This window comes from Cottoperca gobio, chromosome 10 (genome assembly GCF_900634415.1).
Source record: "Cottoperca gobio chromosome 10, fCotGob3.1, whole genome shotgun sequence".
Classification (NCBI taxonomy): Eukaryota; Metazoa; Chordata; class Actinopteri; order Perciformes; family Bovichtidae; genus Cottoperca; species Cottoperca gobio.
In genome coordinates, this window is record NC_041364.1 from 5,663,491 (window position 1) to 5,684,793 (window position 21,303).

General features: G+C 41.4%; 1 protein-coding gene across 1 annotated transcript in view; it reads right to left on the reverse strand.

Annotated features, from left to right (window-relative positions):
• fgfrl1a (fibroblast growth factor receptor like 1a) overlaps positions 1-21,303 on the reverse strand; it is a 57,823-nt gene that overhangs the window by 36,209 nt on the left and 311 nt on the right. The window contains exon 2 of the mRNA XM_029440884.1: positions 19,780-19,883. Coding sequence (XP_029296744.1) covers positions 19,780-19,840 — 61 coding nt within the window. The 5' untranslated portion in view covers positions 19,841-19,883. The remainder of the gene's footprint in view (positions 1-19,779; positions 19,884-21,303) is intronic.

Genomic DNA, 21,303 nt, shown 5'->3' on the forward strand with positions numbered 1-21,303 from the left:
GTGACTGATTAGTGGGATCTTTCTCTCACATTTGTCTCTGTCTCATCTAGAATCATCTGCAGACATCAATTCTGCTATTAGTCGTCACACTCGAGTGCAGACAGACTGTTTTTCTTGCTTCGGCCAACAAATACTACGGTACGCCGTCGCATTTTCACACGGTAACATTAGCAGATACAACACACTGGAGTTTAGCACAAACTCAGCTCTAGTATGTTTTCTTTGGTTCTCTGATTCTCAGCTAATGTCTGAGTTGCAGGACTGTTTGTTTAAATCAGACTCACTAATGCTTTTCACAGACTTCCTTCAGGGAAATTTACTTAGATGAAAAATAATCGAAGCCATAACCGGCTGACAAAGTAGGATTTGTAACATATTTTACATTGGAGAACAATAAACGCCCGTGAAAGCAAAGCCTCCAAATGCTTTGTCATTTTTTTAAAATTACCTGCTAATTTAGTTGATTTCTTTTGCATATTTTGGCCGTGTGTGACAGCCGGGACGGCCCTTTATGTTTCGGTTTTGGATGGAGAGTTCACTTTTTAATGCCCGTAACGTTCCTCGGGTCTTAGCACTCTGAGATGGTTCTGCAGAGTCCAACACAACGTTGTTGTTGGCAGGGAAGTGAGACTGGAGAGAGAGAGAGGGGAGAGCTGAGGAATGCTTTTGATGGAGAGCACTTAACAGCGGGACGCAGCGTCGATGTACTGCACAAGGTAGAGGTGTGTGTGTGTGTGTGTGTGTGTGTGTGTGTACATGCTGAGCTATGAAAGACTTGAGCACGGAGAGACAACTAGGTTTTTAAAAGGTCATCATTATTATTGGATCAGTCTCTTTCTCTCTTGTACTTTTAAATAAGCTCAGAGGTAATAAGGTTTATCCTTCCGCAATGTGCTTCAATGAGAATGTGTGTGTGCAAAACTCAAATTACCCAAATACTCGTAAATCGGCTATTTATGCAACACTTTCCGTGAAACCCTGTAATCCCCCGCTGTGATGTTTTTCTATCTGAATTCTCTTTACAAGTCTGGATCCTGTTATCACGTCAATACTCTCTAAATTGATTATGACCAGTGGGATTATCTGATCCGAGGTTGAATGTTTTTCATCACGATGCTTAAACTGACAGATTTAACTCGACCAAAAATGTCAGACATCTCGCTGATTGTCTTTCCTTCTCCTCCTGTAGTTCACTCACACACACTCTGATACATTTGGGGCTTTCTTTGGCCCGAGGCAACAGGCACACTGATGGGAACACATTAAGTTGTCTTCCTCAGGTATACACTTTCTCCTTGTGACCCAGTCACTTCCACCCCGACAATAGGTCAACTGCTGCTTGTTACTCTGTCCTGACAGTTAACACTGGGCCTGAGGCTGGGGAGGATACACCGACATCATGGAGGGGCTACATCACACACACACACACACACACACACACACACACACACACACACACACACACACACACACTTTTACACATTAAACCTAAGGCTTACACTTGTCTCACACACGCACACAAAAGAAAAACACACAGCGGCCAGAAGAACTTTGAGGAATCTGCTGAGTGGTTGGTATGGAACCTGATCCCCTCAGCGACTCACACCATCGGCTGTCTGAGAGCGCACGCACACACACACGCACACCACACACACACACACAGGTGTAAAACTTTGTGTAAATCCTTTTTTCATTTGTCTTAATCAGATATTTTATGGCCTGATAATAATCTCCGAGACATGTAATGTTGTAATGTTGTAATGTTGTAATGTTGTAATGTTGTAATGTGTTCTCTTGCTCTTACTTTCTCTCTCTCTTTTTACTCTCTTCATCTTCACGTCTCTTTCTCTCTCGGCTCCTTTCACTGCAGATTTAATAGCTGGTTATATTGTTCCACCGTTCTTCTCTTCAGGTTGCTGCACCTGTCTGCTTTTCACTGGAGGAAAAACTTTCCACAAATGGGGACTAACCCCTTGAAGGAGAAAACTTGAGCTCAATGATTTCCCTAAACCTCATTTAGAAATATCACCTCACACACATACAGAATAAGATGGACCCTCAGTTTGATATAAAATGCCCTTATAGTCAAACTGTTGCTTCTAAGACCAGCGTTTATATTTCATGTTAATGTTCTGAAAGCAGCGGGGTAAGGTGTAACATCTACCACAGACCTTTTCCTGTTGGGTTTACACTTGGCAAGAGCAATAAATTTGCTCAGTTTAAGCCCCAAAAAACTAAAAAAAGCAGTGAATCATTTTAATGACTCAACACACCCAAATGAATACAGGAGAAGAGATTTATGAAGACGGTAAATTTAACTAACTAAGGGGAAAAGGAAAAGCCAATATGGGAACAATTTGCCATTTTGAAATCTCGTCTTGTGTTTGCAACTGTGAGAGAAATGTCTACATTAGCTACTAAAACATCCAGCGAGACTCGCTGCACAATTCTTTGCAGCAGCGAGCTTCGGGGTGATTTTAATAAAAACCTTTAACTGTTAATATGTCACTCTGAAATTAGATTTATTTATGTCATTATGCAGGAATGTTTTTTATTTGTGAATGAAAAGAGTAGAATTACTAACTCACGACTCTGTGTCTCTAATGGGAGAATAGTAACCCGACTAAAACGCCTTTTTAAAATGCATTTTACAATCAGCATGTTGACGAAGCAGCTACTTATGGAAAGAAGTAGCCCGGACAATCTACTGGTGACAAAAGCTTCACAGTAATCACCTGAATACACCTGCATCCCTCCTGTTGGTGTCCAGAGCGAGAGACCAACGCTGATTCATGCAGAAACATCGCTTAAATGCAAATGTTTGATTTTAGTTAAACAAATTAAAATGCATAAAAACATGTCCACCTGGGAAACCTGCAGTCCAAGTTCCCAAAAATAAACACTGCGGTAGTAAAGACGAAGGATACTCGAAACATCGGAAACGTGGGAATGAGGCTTTTGAGGAAACCCAGACGGAGAACATAAAGTTCTGCAAACCACCAAAAACCTGAGGGCGGTTTGAAACGAGAACATTCTTTTAGAGCTTATAAAGGGCTTTTCAGAAACCACATCATGCACAGTATGCACTTGTGTGAGTGTGAGTGTGTAATAACAATTTAGGCCGTTAGAAAGTACAATGAGGGAAGAAAACGAGGGGAAATAATGTGTGAAAGATAGCAGGAAAGACACACGTCAGCAGAACGTTAAGGGACGGAGTCAGGAAAGGGAATTAATCCTCACGAAACAACTACCTGCTCACATTTAAGGATTTACTGACATTTTAATGAGTACCTTGGATAAAAACCGCAACAGAATGTACTTTGCTTTCTATAAACTTATGTTACGTTAACATTCTGTGATTGACAGAGTTCAAAACATCCTCAATGGTTCATTAACAACTCTGATCTGCTAGTTGTTAGTTATGTTTGGTCTTTTACGGACGGAGACCGAAGGTAAATTGGATTCTTACAAAGTTTGTCAGTGAGCGTATTAAAATGTCACACCTGTCTCCGGTGGTGACAGAGTGTCTCCAAAACATCCATGTGACCTGATGAGCTTTGCTTCACTTTAAGGATGGAGTTATTTAAACACCTTTTGTATCTCAGCTCTCTGAAGCATACAGCACATGTGTAAAAGTGAGCAGGACTGAACAAACGGCAGACCAGCTGAAAGTAGGTCAACGTCAATTTAAGTTTAAAACATTTTAAAAGAAAAACAACAACTGCAAAACAGTCTATTTCTACTTATGCAGAAGCATTGACCTGTAAGACAAGTGGCATCAGGAAGCAACATGCACTGATGTCTAAAGAGAAGTGGATACAGCTTTGGAGGCGGGACCCTGTTCCTATGAAAGTTGCTCTGTGGAGCATGGAGACAGAAAGGTTTGAAATTGGCTTCATTCTGTTCGGTAGAGAAGATGTGGGTTTTGCATTTAAGGTTTAATAGTTATGTATTTTGTTTCAACACTTAGAGGACACTTGATTAAAAGAGCAACATTTTTACAACGTGAGAAAATTGCAGACATGCAGACGTGAAAACAGCTTCACCATTTCACTCCAGCCAACCTTCACCAGCGACTGCAAAGTCCCTCCCCACCAGCGCAGCAGTGGCAGGTGTTGTGGTCGTATGTGAGGAATCTGAGGTCGGGGTCAATTTACTTATTCTGTCAATGTCAAGTTGCCGTCGCCAGCAGTGGACACAACTGAGCAATGACCCTCTGAACCAAAGTACAATTAAACACACCTTTTGTGATTAACTACATTTACCGTAAATACATCCGTTTGTGTGTGTGTGTTATCTGCAGAGTGCCTCGTGCCTTACAGATAAGGTAAGACGTGGTTGGTGGCAGATAATAAATAGTTAACACACTCTTGAGTGTGTGTGATTGTTTGTGTGCATGTGTGTTTGAAGTAAACCTGTGTCCTCGACCTGACTTTTATCAGCATTTTGGAGGCAGACACTGTTACTCATTAACCGCAGGGGTAACACACACACACACACACACACACACACACACACACACACACACACACACACCACCTGCTGTGGTCCACTTTAATGATAAAAAGGTGAATATTTGCTGTAAGGGAGCCTTTCATATTGACATTACACATATAAAGAAGGAGACAGAGTATGATGGCGAGAGAGAGAGAGAGAGAGAGAGAGAGGGAGAGCGAGAGAGAGAGCGAGAGAGAGAGAGCGAGAGAGCGAGAGAGAGAGAGAGAGAGAGAGAGAGCGAGAGAGAGAGAGAGAGAGAGAGAGAGAGAGAGAGAGACAGACAGACAGACTTGGCTTCCTAGAAGTTACATTTTAAGTATTAGTCTTCTTTTGACCTGCCACTCACCAAATCAATACTTACTGGGTCACCATCTGAATAAACATCACTCTTATCTGACTTTTATGTTTGATACCTCTGACTAAGTTTCCTGTGTTTATGACATAGTCACAAAGGTTTAACCTGTTATTTCTTCATGCATTACATCCCTGTTAACAGATACATTTAAGTTTTGTAGCTAAAACTTAATTTATAAAGCACTTTTAAATAATTGAACCTAAACGCACACTCAAGCTGCATGTGATAATTCAGTATTCCTCCTTCTTCCTCCTGTGTTTCCTCCTCCTCCTTCTCCTCCTCCTTCACCTGTGTTTTCTGCTTCACTGGGTGGGTCAGACATTCCAAGCATGCACATAACACATAACACACACACACACACACACATTCCACACCAATCCTCAGCCGTGACTAAGTCCATTTGTTCAGCTCAAGTCACTGTCTCATTTCAGGCTACTGTGTGTGTATGAGTGAGAGAGAGAGAGAGAGAGAGAGAGAGAGAGAGAGAGAGAGAGAGAGAGAGAGAGAGAGAGAGAGAGAGAGAGAGAGAGAGAGAGAGAGAGAGAGAGAGAGAGAGAGGGGATTAGGTGTCTGTGTGTGTGTGTGTGTGTGTGTGTGTGTGTGATTGCATGTTCATAACCTATATCTCTTTATTTCTAATCACCCCATGTTCATTGGCATCTCAATGTCTCCCAAAGTCTTAAAAGGAAATAAAACTGCAAAATGAAAATACAACAATACGACTGATTTCTTACACAAACCTCAAAGTTGTGACCTTTAACCTTTAAAAAAAAAACAGAGCGTCATGTACATCTCAATTTTTTAGCGAGCTCCTCCACGACTTCCCAGAACATTTGGTCAGATCTGTGCTAAACCAAGCGGCACACACACCGCATTCAATCTGAAAGCCGCATTACTCACCACCATATGTGAAGAAGTAAAAATATCCAATCATGAATCATTCCTTTTACAAACTAAAAGTGAGTATGTGTTACCAGCACATACAGTACTTGCCATGACGCACAGGGGGATTCAGAAACTGAGCCCGAGAAGTGTTGATTGATAGTGGACACTCTCCACCAAACACACACAGACACAGACACAGACACACACACACACACACACACACACACACACACAATCCCAGAATACCACCTGAGATCAATCAGTCATCATGTCACTTGTAGCTGTCAGCGTGGACTGATCTCTCTGTCTGCTTCATTCATGTTTTCTTCAACTCTTGTCCTTTTTATTTCCTCTCATCATTCTGCATACTGTATGAGAGTGTGTCATAATTACAGTCGGTAAGTGGAATAACACAGAACCCTACATTACACATCGTTTATGAGGCTAAAGCTACCAAGTGTTGGTAAAGCATGTAGATCCATTAAGTAAAAGTAAATACTTAAAATTATTAGTAATAGAAATAATACTGAAACAGCTATGTAAAGTTCTGTCAATTAAAGTTTTATGTCTTGCACACCCACACAGGTGTTTTCCATTATTGTGGTTGTAATGGGCACAGCTATGATGTAATGATAGGAGCGATAAAAGGTTTAAATTGTTCCGCACTAACAGGTAACAACAGGACAGGAGAGTGAGTGAGACAGTCTGTACAGGTGATGCCCAAACAGAGAGAGGAGGTCTAATTAGGGTTATTAAATGAAAACACCTGTGCAGGTGAGGCGTGGGCGTGTAGGAGCTTTAAGTAAGTGAATGAAATAAGCAAAACGGTGCTTTAAGAGAGTTCTACAGCCGTCAAATACACGTCGAGTCAAGAACAAAGTCCAACAATATGTATCAAAGTATTGAGTAGAATAATGTAGCTGTCCAGTGAAAACTATACCTTCTTGACTAACAATTATATATTTCTTTATTTGTGCTTTTTCAGCTAAATCAGTGGTTCTCAAGCTTTTTTGGGCCAGCGCCCCCCTATCCATTATCCAGGTCCCTTACCGCCCCCCCATCAAATAAAATGTAGGCTTCCTGTTTGTCTCCCCTGAATTTTAATGTTGATTATTATTCTGTTTGTATTATTCTAATTATTATTCTTAGTATTTATAATTTATATTACATATTGATTATATTAATTTAGTATTTAAATTCTTATAATATTTTTCTTATTATTAGGCGGCTATATTATGTTATTATAAAAATTCAAATTCTCTGAGATTGAAGTTACTGCTGGTGTTAGCCCTGCTGGTGTTAGCTCTGCAGGTGTTAGCTCTGCTGATGTTAGCTCTGCTGGTGTTAGCCCTGCTGGTGTTAGCTCTGCAGGTGTTAGCTCTGCAGGTGTTAGCTCTGCTGGTGTTAGCCCTGCTGGTGTTAGCCCTGCAGGTGTTAGCTCTGCAGGTGTTAGCTCTGCTGGTGTTAGCCCTGCTGGTGTTAGCTCTGCAGGTGTTAGCTCTGCTGGTGTTAGCTCTGCAGGTGTTAGCTCTGCTGATGTTAGCTCTGCTATAACGTTAGCTTGGCTGGTGTTAGCTCTGCAGGTGTTAGCTCTGCAGGTGTTAGCTCTTCTGATGTTAGCTCTGCTATAACATTAGCTCTGCTGATTGTTAGCTCTGCTGATTGTTAGCTCTGCTGATTGTTAGCTCTGCTGATTGTTAGCTCTGCAGGTGTTAGCTCTTCTGATGTTAGCTCTGCTATAACATTAGCTCTGCTGATTGTTAGCTCTGCTGATTGTTAGCTCTGCTGATTGTTAGCTCTGCTGATTGTTAGCTCTGCAGGTGTTAGCTCTGCTGATGTTAGCTCTGCTGCTACGAGCAGCCAGAGTGCAGCTCGTCTGCTGCTGGTCCAAGTCCCGACCAGAGTGTTAGTGTTTTGACATTAATTCAGATTAGTTTTATTCATGGTGTATCTTTGGAATAACATTAATGCTTTCGAGCAATGGTGGCGGAACGCACTCGACTCGTCCTTTCAGCTCGTGCAGTTTGGCATGTTTCGTGGTGTAATGCAGCTCGAGAGCCTTTTTCATGACCGCAAGCGCGTCGACACAAACACTGGCCTTTTACTTCCACAAAGAAATAATTGTTGGTCCATTTCTCCTGGAACATTCCGCATCCACCTTTCTCTTGTTTTACACTCGCCATGCTGCGTTCGCTGATGTCAATGACATGACGTGACCACGTGATGACACGTTCCGCTCGTGTTGTGTTCAAGGACGTGTGTTTATGAATTACCTCACGGGCCGTTACACACAAACGCCCCCCAAAGACACGTGAACGCCCCCCTTTCTAAAATATTGCTTCCAGCTCCCCCCGACGTCCTCTGAACGCCCCCTGGGCGGCGCTACCGCCGCTGTTGAGAACCCCTGAGCAAAATAAACCATATAAGAACTGGATTATCTGAAAAATGCATCGTCACAAAGCTGAAAAAGTCCTGTTATTCTGGAGATAAGTGGGTTTCACAGAACAGTAATGCTAAAATTAAAATACCCACATAAAGTACAAGTACTTCAGACGTGTACTTAAGCACAAAACTAACTTTCGAGCACTTAGAGCTACATACAGTAAACTAAAGCTATACACCTAAACTCCCCTACACCACTGATCTGAGAGCTTTCTTTTCCCCCACCTTCTCCATTTTTCTCCACCTCTCACTGCCTTCCCTAAAGCTGCGACAAAACAACAGTTAAATCCCAGAAAGCAGCCCATAAGTACCTTTGTTAATTACGTGTGGAAGAATAGGCCTGTTGTGTCCCTGTGTGATAATGGTGCCAGCACAACAGAGGGATTACCTCCGGATAATACGTATGCTGAGCCGACCAATGTGATGAAGGGCCATGTAGTGGGAAATAATTAACACAGTTAACTGGTCTGCAGGCCTTTCAGCTAGACGTCAGCACTGTGTGGTTACTGGCAGGGGATTAATGTCCTGGGTTTTTTTCACTGCGGCTGTAACCAATATCTGGAGATACTCTGTTCTTTATTTTTACACAGATCTGGTCAATGTTTTGCCTGTTACTTTAGGAAAAATGCAAGAAATGCCACTAATGCTATTCTCTGCTGCTTTTCAAATTATTAATAATAATCAACACGAGATGCACTGTCTACTTTGGCTGCCTGTGAAATCCTGAAATAGTTGTACCACATTGTGTCAGAACACACTGTCTAAGCCGAGCTGAGTTCAAGCTCAGTGTAGACATTTCTGTTGCATTAGATGAATTTCAATGTCATGTCAGTTTTGTTAGTATAGTCTAAACATACATTTCACAAACGTGCGTCAAAGGGCTTTACAACACTTAGACCGTTGATTCGGATGAGTAAGAACGCACAAAATAAAAGGAAGAAATAGAAGGGGATCCCTGTTCCAGGATAGACTCAGGCAATAGATGTCATGTGTACAAAACAACAACAAAGCAAAATTCACAATTTTAAAATAAGGACCACCAACCTGTGAAGTTACATTTTACACCCATGTGTGTCCAAAATGTCATCACTTTTTGATCCTATTAGACAATTGTGTGAAATTGTCATAATTAGCATATGAATTCCAGGTTTATGACCAAAAACCTTTTTTATGAAGTCACAGTGAACTTGACCTTTGACCGCAAAAATCTAATCAGCTCACCCTTGAGTCCAAAAGGACTTTTGTGCCAAATTTGAAGAAATGTCCTCAAGGTGTTGAGGTATCGCGTTCGCACGAATGGGACGGACTGAGGTCAGATTCAACAAGTTTAAGGCCAAGCCACATATTTAGAGCCAGATTCATTTAACTTCTAATGAAATTCACTTGATGTAAAGCTAAATCTCCAAATCCAAAAGACAGACTAAAGGCATCAGTACATTTCTTCAGAAGACCGTTTCCTCACACTCCTTTGAAATTTGGGATGCTGGTGGACCAAATGATGTCAAAATAACCAAATCTAACAAGTAAATCTTAGACATTTTGAATTCTATGAAACCATACAAATTTAGAGACAATAACAATGTATTTGTCCAGCCACACGGTCACCAGTGTATACGTCCCCTCTAGTTCCCATCTCGCTGAACCCACCCCCACATCTCTCACAGTCCTCTCACATTCCCCCTGCAGTATGGATTCCACATGGACAGCTGGCACTGCGGAGACAGACGAGTGAGTTTGTGTCCCCTCATGTGTGGTGGAGGAGCGGCTTGTCACTACAATGAGAATAGCTGGTGCACCTTAAGAGCCGTGATTGTCTAGTCTCTAGCTTCGGGGGAAACCTCCTTCACTATAATCAGCAGGTTGCAAGACGCAGGCACTTGGCGTGGGTCTTGAGGAGTTGTAGCATTTTTCACCAACAAATATATTATATACACACTGCACTGCGACGTTCACTGTAACTTTACTGCTAACTTCATACACACGGTCTCTCAATTAGCGCACTTGCTAGCATTGCACAACCTAAGCAACAAGTTGATCTTTAAAGAAGTTAGCTACTTGTATAACTTTAGTTTCAAAATCATCTTTAAGAAAAAGGCATGATATTGAACTTGCATATTCCTTGATAATCTTGTAATTCTAGATTAAATAGTAAAACGTGTATATACATATATGATATGAATACCACCAAAGACTCTTTATGTTTAAATTAATATAAATAAGCAACATAACAAGCACAATATGTCCTAGCTAGAATCTACAGCAACAGTTTACAAAAAGTATTTCCTAAAGCTGTCCGCCTTAACATCCTTCCCCTGATCAGCCTTCACTTCCTGGGGTCAAAGGTCATCTGTAGGTCTGATAAACATCCAAGGAGGGAGAGAGCGTGGCTGACTGTCCACAACATGTCAATCACATTTCAGACTGAGGTCATAATAGTGGTATTTTTTGGTTTAAAGTCTTTGCTTTCCTGTCCATCAATAACACAAACACATACACACAGCTGCTGTATCACCCTCCACCAGACCCAACCTGACAGACCGAAGCCCAAAGAAAACAAGGGTCTGTGTCTCCTGTCCCAGCGATCACCTTTCAACATCTCATTTGTAACACCATCAGAAATAACAGCTGGAGACTGTGTGTGTGTGTGTGTGTGTGTGTGTGTGTGTGTGTGTATGTGTGTGTGTGTGTGTGTGTGGTAGGTGGGGGTTAAAAAGGTTGGAAACAAGTCTGATTGAAGGGTACACAAGGGGGAGAGAAACCAGCAGAGACAAAGAAAGTGGTAAAGGAATTAAATTGTCAGAGAGCGAGATAGAAAGTGACAGAGAGAAGAGACAGATCAGAGAGAGACGATGTGAAGGCAGACAATTAGCAGAGTGACACTCATGAAGACCTCCCTGTGGACACCTTTTACTCTTGTTCTACCTTTAAAAGAAAATAGTCTAGTCTATTGATTATCCAAAGTAACCTGGAGCATTGTTTCACTGGAAAGAACTAATATATCTGCGACTGGCCCTTTAATGGAAATACACACAGCTTTGTATTTTCTTATGTGACAAATATCATCAGTTGATAACTTCAATAATTTCTCTATGTTGCCTCACCTGGCCAGATTAAATCTAATTTGGATTAATTAGGTGTGTTTGTGTCAAGTTAAATATTGTAGTGATGTCAATGACTGAAAGTACCAAATCCAATTACAAACATCCACACATGTTCAACCAAATGTTACAAACACGGTTTGTAAAAACATGATTTGTGCTTTGGATTCATTCACATTTTAAATGGGTGAGATGTTGTACCTCCAAAACGTATACTTAGAGACAAGCTAAGTTATATCATCTCATGGTATTGTGTAAGGCAGCCACAACTGCTGATCAAATGTATTTATATAGCCTAATATCACAAATTACACATTTGTCTCAGTGGACTTTACAGACTGTACAGCGTAAGTGTAAGATTCCTTGATTTGATTCGCTGACAGACATAATTGCAAGGATTGTACGTTTAACCCTCAAAACTAAGATGTTCGCAGACGGGGACACTTTAAATCTCTGCTACATTTGGGTTGAAACACTAAAGTTTTAGTCAGTATCTTCATAATAGCTAGGTTGAATGTATTATTGAATGTTTAGTCATTCTGTTTCTGACACACATGTCAATGAGGTCACTGAACAGAGACAGAGAGGAGATAAAGCAGTGAAATCAGAGTGTGTGTAGTCCTGTGGGGTTGCTGGTGTGTTATTACAGTCTCCTCTGGTGCTGGCATGTGCTTTCTCTGACCCTACCTCACACACACACACACACACACACACACACACACAGAAACCCACGCACACACTCTCCCTGACCCCTCCCTGATCCACTGGCTGACCTTTGACCCGCAGTGCTGTAGCGTTGACCAAACATACCCCAACCCCACTGAGACCACAATACAGCACTGTGGCGCCACGACCCACACAGTACTGCAGTATGTAGGAGAGACACAGAGAAGCTGGAGAAAGAGAGCAAGAGAGAGAACAAAGAGAAACTTTGAAATATGTATAACGTCACATTCAAACGGGGAACTGAGAAATAATCATCGTCAACTACCTGCGACAGTCAACAAATACAACTGCAGCGTCAGACGGCATCTTAGCAAAATCACGAGTGTCAAAAGTTGGTGTTGGTGTGAAGGGATGAGAGAAACTCATGCCGTGCAGTCAAACACTGTTCAAACCTAAAGAACTTCCTTTAATCTAATGGAGCTCTCGTTTCAAAACAGACCAAATATGTGAGGCTGAATGTTGTATAAAACCATAATCAAGACATCAAGACATCATTACCTAATGCATGATGCAGTCATAACATAAACGTCATATAGCTTAAATGAAGAGTTGATAGAAATACGTGGTACTGTCAGATAGTGTGGCACAAGAGGATTTTCCCAGCATTATAGCAACTTAAGGGGGGGGGGAAACCGAATGTTAAGGGGTCATTGTTCCTTCACATTTCTTTCTTTGTCTCACTATTTCTCTCCACAAAAGATTATTTTGCTACCTTATCTTCTCTTGTTGCTCTTCTCTCTGCTGCACCCCCTCCATAAACACACAACACTTCTTCACATCACTGCGACACACCGTCAACCCCCACAGAGAGCATCCAGACAGCCCCATTACCACCCCACCATTAGCAAAGTCAAAGCAAACATTGACTTTATCTAAATGTGGGCTAATAGCCTTTAACATTAACAGGCCCTGTAAAACTCTGAGAAGGAAAACAGTGATTGGAGAGGAGGGGTGTGGGGAAGAGAGGCTGCCCCTTAATGTCCCTGCAAATGGGTTCATGTCAGTGATGGTGAATTTCTATCAGCGCACAAAACACACACAGATACGTGTATTTAATGTTGTGTTTTATTAGCATTTCTAGCAAGAATATAGTCTGAAGATCCAACAGAGACGAATACATCTTCCAAACTTCTGAAATCAAACTAAATTAACAACAATAGAAGAACAAATTGTACGAGTCAGCTCCAACAAGACAACATTTGGCCCTGACGTTAGGATTTAACAAGAGGAACTGAAAGAGTCATTGGTGACCTTTGAAGCTTCCCTTTGTCTGTTAATCACCTTGTAATTAACAAACACATCAGTGTTGAATGTTTCTGCTTTTCTCTCATTGAAAGGACAAACTGATCAAGTGACCAATTAGAAATAATAAATGAAGCTGCATAAAAGAGTCAGACTTCTTCATTATTTTAACATTAAGCGTCGTCGTTTCCAAATCTAAGACTCTAGGGCAGTGTTACTCACTGCGCGGCTCGCCAAGCTTTAATTGGTGGCTCGTGTGGCAGTGGGTTAAGTAAAGGGGTGATAGATATGATTATGCAGTCAATACAGATATTTCATAAAAACAAGCAGGGATATTACATATAACCCATTAAAACTGTGTCTGCTCTATTAGCCTACAAATAATAATAAAATAATTGATAATAATAATTGATAAAAGATGCAAATATAGACAGAAACGAGATATTTAAAAGTGCTCAGCCGACACTGACTCACTGCGGAGTTGCCAGTTTTGGCGGTCTACCAGCGCTACATGGTGAATGTGCTCTATGACGGGGAGATACATGGTGGGCTAGTATATAAATAAATCAACTTAAGGTCATTAGAAATATGTTAACGTAAGCATGCTTACGAATAAAATAAAATAAAATAATTTATATCGCTAAATTGGAGCATTGGAGGATACTACGACCAACCTGGCACTTCATACTCGCGTTAGCTTGGCTCCGGTCGACTCGTTTCACCATTACATGCTAGTTCGCGCGTGTTTCTACAGACGTACAACGGATCGATTTCTTCTTAAAAAAAGTTGCACAGCAGGTGGACAGAAACAAAGCGTGACAAACGAGGAACATTACGATTTGTCTTTGGAGCATCAAACCTCCGCAAATCGAGGTCTCTCTAGGTCATAGACATGTTCTTCTATAACTGAAATATATTGTATATCATTTCGGTTCTTCCACTGCAAACCCTGAAGCTGGCGGGCAGATGCCCATCAGGCCATATAACGGTTATCAGCATGTCAAATGGTTTTTACGACAGTTAGCTGTGACTTAAAACACAGGAGTGAGGGTGGAGGGGATTTACTGACGCGAGTCTATAGAGTGTGTGTGTTTACAAAGAGGTAAAGTTGTGTGTTTGAAGCATCTGTCTGTGGTATGCAGTTGTTTACTCTATGAGGACTCAAGACGCTCCATTCTTCACATGGAAAGACAGGCAGATGCCGACCACGACTCACACAATGTGTTTTATCACAACATGTAATAACGTGGTTAATCAGTACTGAACACAGTGTGTGGGAAAATACACATTAATGAGGGGGTCGTTTAAACATACAATGACTTGAATCATTAAAGATTAACTCTTTTTATTCATCGGTCACCTATGACTGTTAGATGGAGGATTTTTCAACCAGGAAATCTCAATATGCAGTGATGGAGGGCTTAATTATCTGCCACAGGTGCTACTTGAGCTATTTCTCCCCTCCTTTCTTAGCTCTGCAATTTGGACACAACTCCTGAAGTGGAGCCAGCAGGTAAATGATACTTGAGCTGAGAAGATTACTTGATTAATCGATCAGAAAAATTCACCTGAAACCATTTTGACGGTTGATTCATCGTTTTCCAGACTCAAAACATTCTCTGGTTTCAGTTTCTCATTTGCTGCTTTTCTGTATTTTATATCATCGCAAACTGATGATCAACACATTTGAAGACGTCAACTTGGACTCAACAATGGAAAGGACATTTATCTCAACATTTTGGACACTTTGAAGTCGATCATCAATAATGAAAATAATCGTTAGTTGGCAAAATACAGAATGTATTTGACCTGAAGCACTTATAGTGTAAGACAAGAGTTTGTGACCTCAAAGGACTTGTTATTTCGTCCGACTCCCTCCCCTCTGTTGTATTCATGTAGCTTCCCCATCTACCTTCTATATCTTTATGTGATGTGAAGGAAAGACAAGGAAAATACTCCAAAATGTCTTGACAGCACCTTTGTGTATTACTTTACATCTCTATGGAAGGCTTCCAGTAGTGGAACAGACACCACTGACATCTCTACTTTGTCTGAATGTCTTCATATCTAGTCGTCTTAACGTTTAAAGCTCTACTACCCCTTGTGTCTCTGGTGACCGTGTGCCTCCTCCTCCTCCTGACTCTTTTTACCAAACCGCAATTCTCTCCTACACATCATTGTTTGTGTTAGCATGCTAATTACATTCCTCGGTAATGAGTGTGTGGGACAGGAGGTTGTTAAGTGTTTGTGTGGCTGTGTGTGTGTGTGTGTGTGTGTGGGTGCTTACATTTGTTAAGTCATATTTATGGGTAGCATCTTCTAGCTGTATACGTTTTCAGCAACTGTGTATGCGGTTGTTTACGTGTGTGTGACGATGCTCTGTTGTCTTTCTCTGATGCTGCACGTGCATCTCTGGTTTTGGCAGCTTCAATACAGTGAAGATGCATTTTTAATGTGTGTGTGGCTCCTTACACTTGGTATAACAACCGGTGAACCCTCTCATCTCTTTTTCCTCTCCCTCCCTCTGCACAATGGGTGGTCTATATGGCACAATCCCCCAGAAAACATTACATTGTTTAGACAGAAGTTTGCATCAGGAAACCACACCCATGATCTGATGTCTTGCTATATCTTTTCTCTTCTGAACCTGCTTCAAAAGGATTGGGGTAGAAGATGCAGACGAGACTGCTGTGATGATACACACTGGAGGTCATTTGACAGGTTTTAGCAAAGAAAAAATGGAAATCCCTCCTGGAGTAACTTCAACAGTCACATTATTATTACTATCCTCTCCGGCCTGCTCCAGTTGTTTGACTGTGAAGCGTTCAACAGCTGGCTTACGTAAATACCATCTGACGTGCTGATAACCGTCTGACATACACGTGGCATTTCACATCACATGTACATTTAATGTATGTGTGTGTGTGGGGAGGCAAGCAGAAACACAGGCATGCTCTTAGCAATAAACTAACGATTGATCTGTTCAGCGTATTCCCACGTTTTCTGGTATTCTCCCTCACATGCCACCTGCCTCATCATCGGCCCCGAGAGAGCAACAGAACTAAGAGTTTACAAAGGTTTTTTTCCATTGAAGAAAAAGTCCATTTTTCAAACGCAACATCTGCTCTTTTGAAACGTGTTTCTCTGTAAGATTGTTAAACGCTAGAGGAGAACGGCTTAAAGGGAAGACGTTATTCGTGTACGTGTAGCTGCAGTGGAAGTGTTAATGTAGAACTACTTCATCTACGTTTAAACAGGAGGAAAGATGAACTACTTCACAACTAAGGCGTCCTGTTGCTTTAAAAAGGATTTTTTTGGAGTTTGACATTTTGTAAAATATGCTAATTAGCTTTTTGTACGAGAATTAAAGGAGCAGATTGATACCACGCACACAACATTCAATTCAGTATGAAGCTACAGCCAGGAGACCCTTAGCATTAAGACTGGAAAAAAGCTATTGATTGGTTATTTAAAAAAAGGCGGTTTAATAAATGGACATCTCACACCATGTTGTGCAGGTGAGGATTCTCTGACCATTAGTGTTTGCTGTGTTTTAACTCCACCTTCTAGTATCGATACTCGCTTGGAACCCTGACGGAGGCGATACCAAAAGAAGTACAAGGTACCAGGTACTATCCACAACTTATCCACAACTTTTGCCAAAGGAAAACAAAAGAGAACGGTTCCAATCAGCCGTGCAGCGGAAATGCTGCATAACTCTGTCTAGAGCTGCAGGTAGCCCAGAATGCATTGGTCTACTGCTTGTCTCTGACCTCTGTATTCAAGCTCAATGTTGCTCAGCTAACAGTGGAGAATGCTAATCTCTCAGCTGCTCAGTCTTATGCTCAGCTACACACACACACACACACACACACACACACACACGCACACAGAGGCTCAGACTGGTTCAAACAGCATGGTTGTGTAAGCCTCTGGAGTGCAGTTTATGTAACTCTACATCTGCTGTAATAAGGGGCATAAATGTTGCGTCTTTATCGCTTTCTGTCCGTATCTTTGGTCCAAATCTGTCTCCCTCCTGTTCTTTTTCTTTGGCTACCCTTTCCTTTCTCTTTCTCTCTTCATTTGTATCTCTTCCACTCTTTCTGCTCCAGCCCTCCATCTCCTAATTCTTCTCTTCATCTCCGTGTCTCGCAGCGGTCCAGCAAAGCTTTTAGCTAACCCACTGTTCCTGCTTCCTTTCGCCAATCAGCGCTCACAGTGGAAAACAGCCTTCAGTGCCATCTGATGCTCAGCACTCACCAAGTCCAAGGACACCCAGGGAAAAGTAACCACCAGGAACAATCTTTAAAACTGTTTGGCCTTCTGGCATCATTTATCATTAAAGGAATCAAGTTGCTCTCTTTTTCTTACATTACATGCAGCTATTTCTTTCATACAATAAGCCATACTGTACTTTGCAGTAATCGTATGCAGTTATAAAGTTGTAGGATATTTATACAATAGCGGCTTCACATCAACTATAACTGAACCTTGTGTGCAAAGGGGGGGCTGCTCAGACAGATAAGGCCACAAAAGAGTTAATGTTTTCAATGTGTCTTATGATATTTTGCTTTTTATTGTTCATTGTTTATACAGTTGCCCAGAGTAACCCCTCTCCGGTATGCATATTTCTCTGGGACAGCTCAGTCGTCACCAAGTCACCAATAAAACGCTTTCTCTACGTCACTTCTTAGCGTGCAGTGGAGAATGCAACAAGGGCACACTATGAGAGGAAGCTTTCCCACAACCATTTTGTTTGACCTTGACGCTCAATATTGTGACTTGGATTATTTTATATGCAAATGTTGGTGAAGTTTGTCTCAAAAATTCCAAGATCAAAACTCCTGCTTTTCAAAAAGAATCTGCGATTTCCGGCGTTCTTTGATCAGATGTGTTAAACACTTTAAACTACTTTACGATGCGATACAGACAGAGAACAGACGACTTTCTGCTTTACTCAAGTTCAAATAGTTTAAATGGTTTGAACCTCAGGCCACGAAAAGACCACAAGGCCACTAAAACCCAGCAACCCTTTCATCACACACACTCCAGTACTGTATAAATGTCTTTCGTATGCCTCTTCAGTCTTCAGTCCTTGGTACACATGAAACAACCCTTTGCATTTTCTTCATTTCTACAACATTTCACAGCAGCTTCAGTTAGATTTCTGCAGTATTAATACTGTATTTTGGCCAATAGATAAGATCTGTCTGGCAACTCAAGTCCAGCCTATCACAAGATAAAGGAGAACTGCAGCTTCTAATAGCTTAATTATAGCATGTGGTCCCCTCTGTCATGCTCTCCCTTCTCTCGCTCACACCCCCTCTCATAATCCGTTTCCTACCCTTGTCCATTTTCCCCTTTAACTTCCTAACTCTTTCCTCTCTAGTTCCTTTCCTCATTTCCCCACTTCCCCTTCGTTCTCTTTTATCATCCATTATCACTCGAGTCCTGAGGCCCCCTTTTCCTTTCCACCTCTCTCCTCTTCCCTCCCCTGCGCCCTTACCCCCGCCTTCTGTCTCTCTCTGCTGCCTGACCTGGTTTCATTGACACACTGCAAGCTGTAAGGGGGAGTAAATGATGTAGCATTGCACAGTAAACATCCCTAATAGGCTAATCTAATCTCATCTCTTTGCGGTCTATGGGCCTGTGTTAACTTTCAGCCCCGTGTCTGCAGTCTGGCTCGGCTGAATGCTGCTTTGTTCCCGCTCTAAACTCATCATCGGTGTGATCTCGGGAGCGGGCGCTAACACTGCGACCATCTGCCCATTATGCCTGCAGACCGAGGATCGTTCTCATCTCTTAACAGCTTCTGTAGCTGTTGTTGTTTGTTTTAGTTTCAATGAAAAAAACAAAGTGGCGTGCCAAGTACTGAGGATCCTGCTCCCGATCTGACCCTGACCACCGACCTTCCTGTGGAGTTGTTGAATTTAGATTTTGAGTTGAAACACTACATTTTACTCTGCAGCCAACGAGGTAGCATCTTTGCAAAAATAAGCAGGATGTTGAAAACCACACGACAAATCTGAAACTCTCAGGAGAGTGCAAGAATACCTGACAGTAAGTGAATAACCGGTCGAAGTCAAAGGTTCACGGACTCTCCGAAGAGCAAAAGCATTCATTGAGTAAAGTTCTCTCAAGGACAAATGTCTGCAGTATTCTAATATCTGAGCAAATTGAAAAGATGTACACAAAGCACATTATTAAAGTAGTTTTGAAGATGAGACGATAGAAAAGACAGATTCACTCCTGCTAATGTCTTTCCATCACACCTTCAGCTTTAATGAGACACATGTGTCAGTCAAAGCAATCGTACCCCCATCAAATGCTCCTGAGGTTGGAACAGCATCGTGACAGCAAGAATGGAAAAATAAGTCAATTTCATTACATCAGGAAATGTACTCCACACCGGGTGAAGGCACTTTTACAAGTACTGCCACATAGTGATGTCAGCTGCAGTGATTCATCTTACTGCTGGCATTGATGACTGTAATGCTCCGAGTGTCTGTGGAAGTCAGTGCTTCTGTTACTCACCCCTGGCAGCAGTGGACATCAGGAGCACCTCCAGCAACAGGAAGACCCAGAGAAGCTCCATTTAGGTTTAATTTTCCGGAAGATGAATTCTCAGCCTCTTTGGTCTGAAGGAAAAATGAAAGCTTCTTGAAGTTGCTTATTGAAGGATAACAGGTGATATATCTATATTTAGGAGAGACTGAGTAATTATTTCCCACCTTGAAGGTGCATTTTCTTCTGTATATACAGTAAATCATCAATTTATCAAAACTGCTGTATCCTCCACTGCAAGAGTCTGATTTATTTCAGAAATCCACCAGCCACATTCATTATTTCACCATCTGTTTTTATTTTTATTTATTATTAATTGCTGCCAAAATAGCTGCTAGCGCAAAGGAATTAAGACACAATTTACTACCAACTGTCTGACAGCTGGTGAGCATCAATGTGAGAAATTGCCTTGATTTTCAGAAGAGACAAAAGTAGGAATAACTGAACTGAACTAAAGTGAGAGATGTGTGTATTTCTTTCCGACGCAGATGTGTTAAAACATACCAGGCTAAAGTTTCTAAAAAGGTAGACGTTAGACACGGGGGGGATTGAATAAGTGCACTCTCTATCAAAATGTTTCAACGTCATCCCCTCTATTCAGTGTGTTTTGTCCCTTAAACCTTATTCAGGTCAACATAAGTCCACTGCAGTCAGAATTAAACAAGGTGTCCATCACCTGGCTGGACACCACTACACATCCGTCCTAATGCTGTGGCACAGGAGCAGAGATTTTCAGGAAGTATTTTCCCCACAGATTTATTCTGTCCACCTGTCCACATGTATTTCCTTACAGCGGTTTTAATCTCCCCGCCACATAAATTCTTCCCCGAACTTGAGATCTTATTTCAGTACTTCGCGTATCTTTGATCAGCATCTGTCAACCTCAGCGTCTCAGTTCACCAGAAACTGCTGCTCACTTAAAAGTGCTGGATAATTGATTTGATTTGTGGCAATCAAGAGTTGATTTTCAACCTACCAAAGTCAGGTTAAGTCACATTTTTAGTAGTGTACTACTTATCTTACTGGGAGAACAATCTTTATCCACTAAACTTACAATAAACATTGTGCAAAGAAGCTGAAATTGGCTTCAAATGAAAGAGTAAAAGATTCTTTAAGGAGCAGGAGAGCCTGTGATTGTTTGCATTATGATAAACTCAAATGAATTTATATGCATCACTTGTTTAAAATCCATAATGTAGATGCCTATTCATTTTAAAAAGCTTGATCATAAGCCCTGCTCCCTTGCATTCATACAGGTAGGCACGTGCACCTTCCCTTATTAAACTATATTGTATTATGTGAACGTGCCATCAATAAGTTGTTACCGCTTTATAAGAGAACTTTGCAGGTGCTGTAACATGTAATAACTGTTCTTCACAGATATGAGAAAAATAACTTTAAGCAACAACTTCTATAGATTAACAGCGTTAAAGAGTATATAGGAATATGTACATTAGTCGCTAAATTAAAGTTTTAGAGTTAGAATAGGCAAAG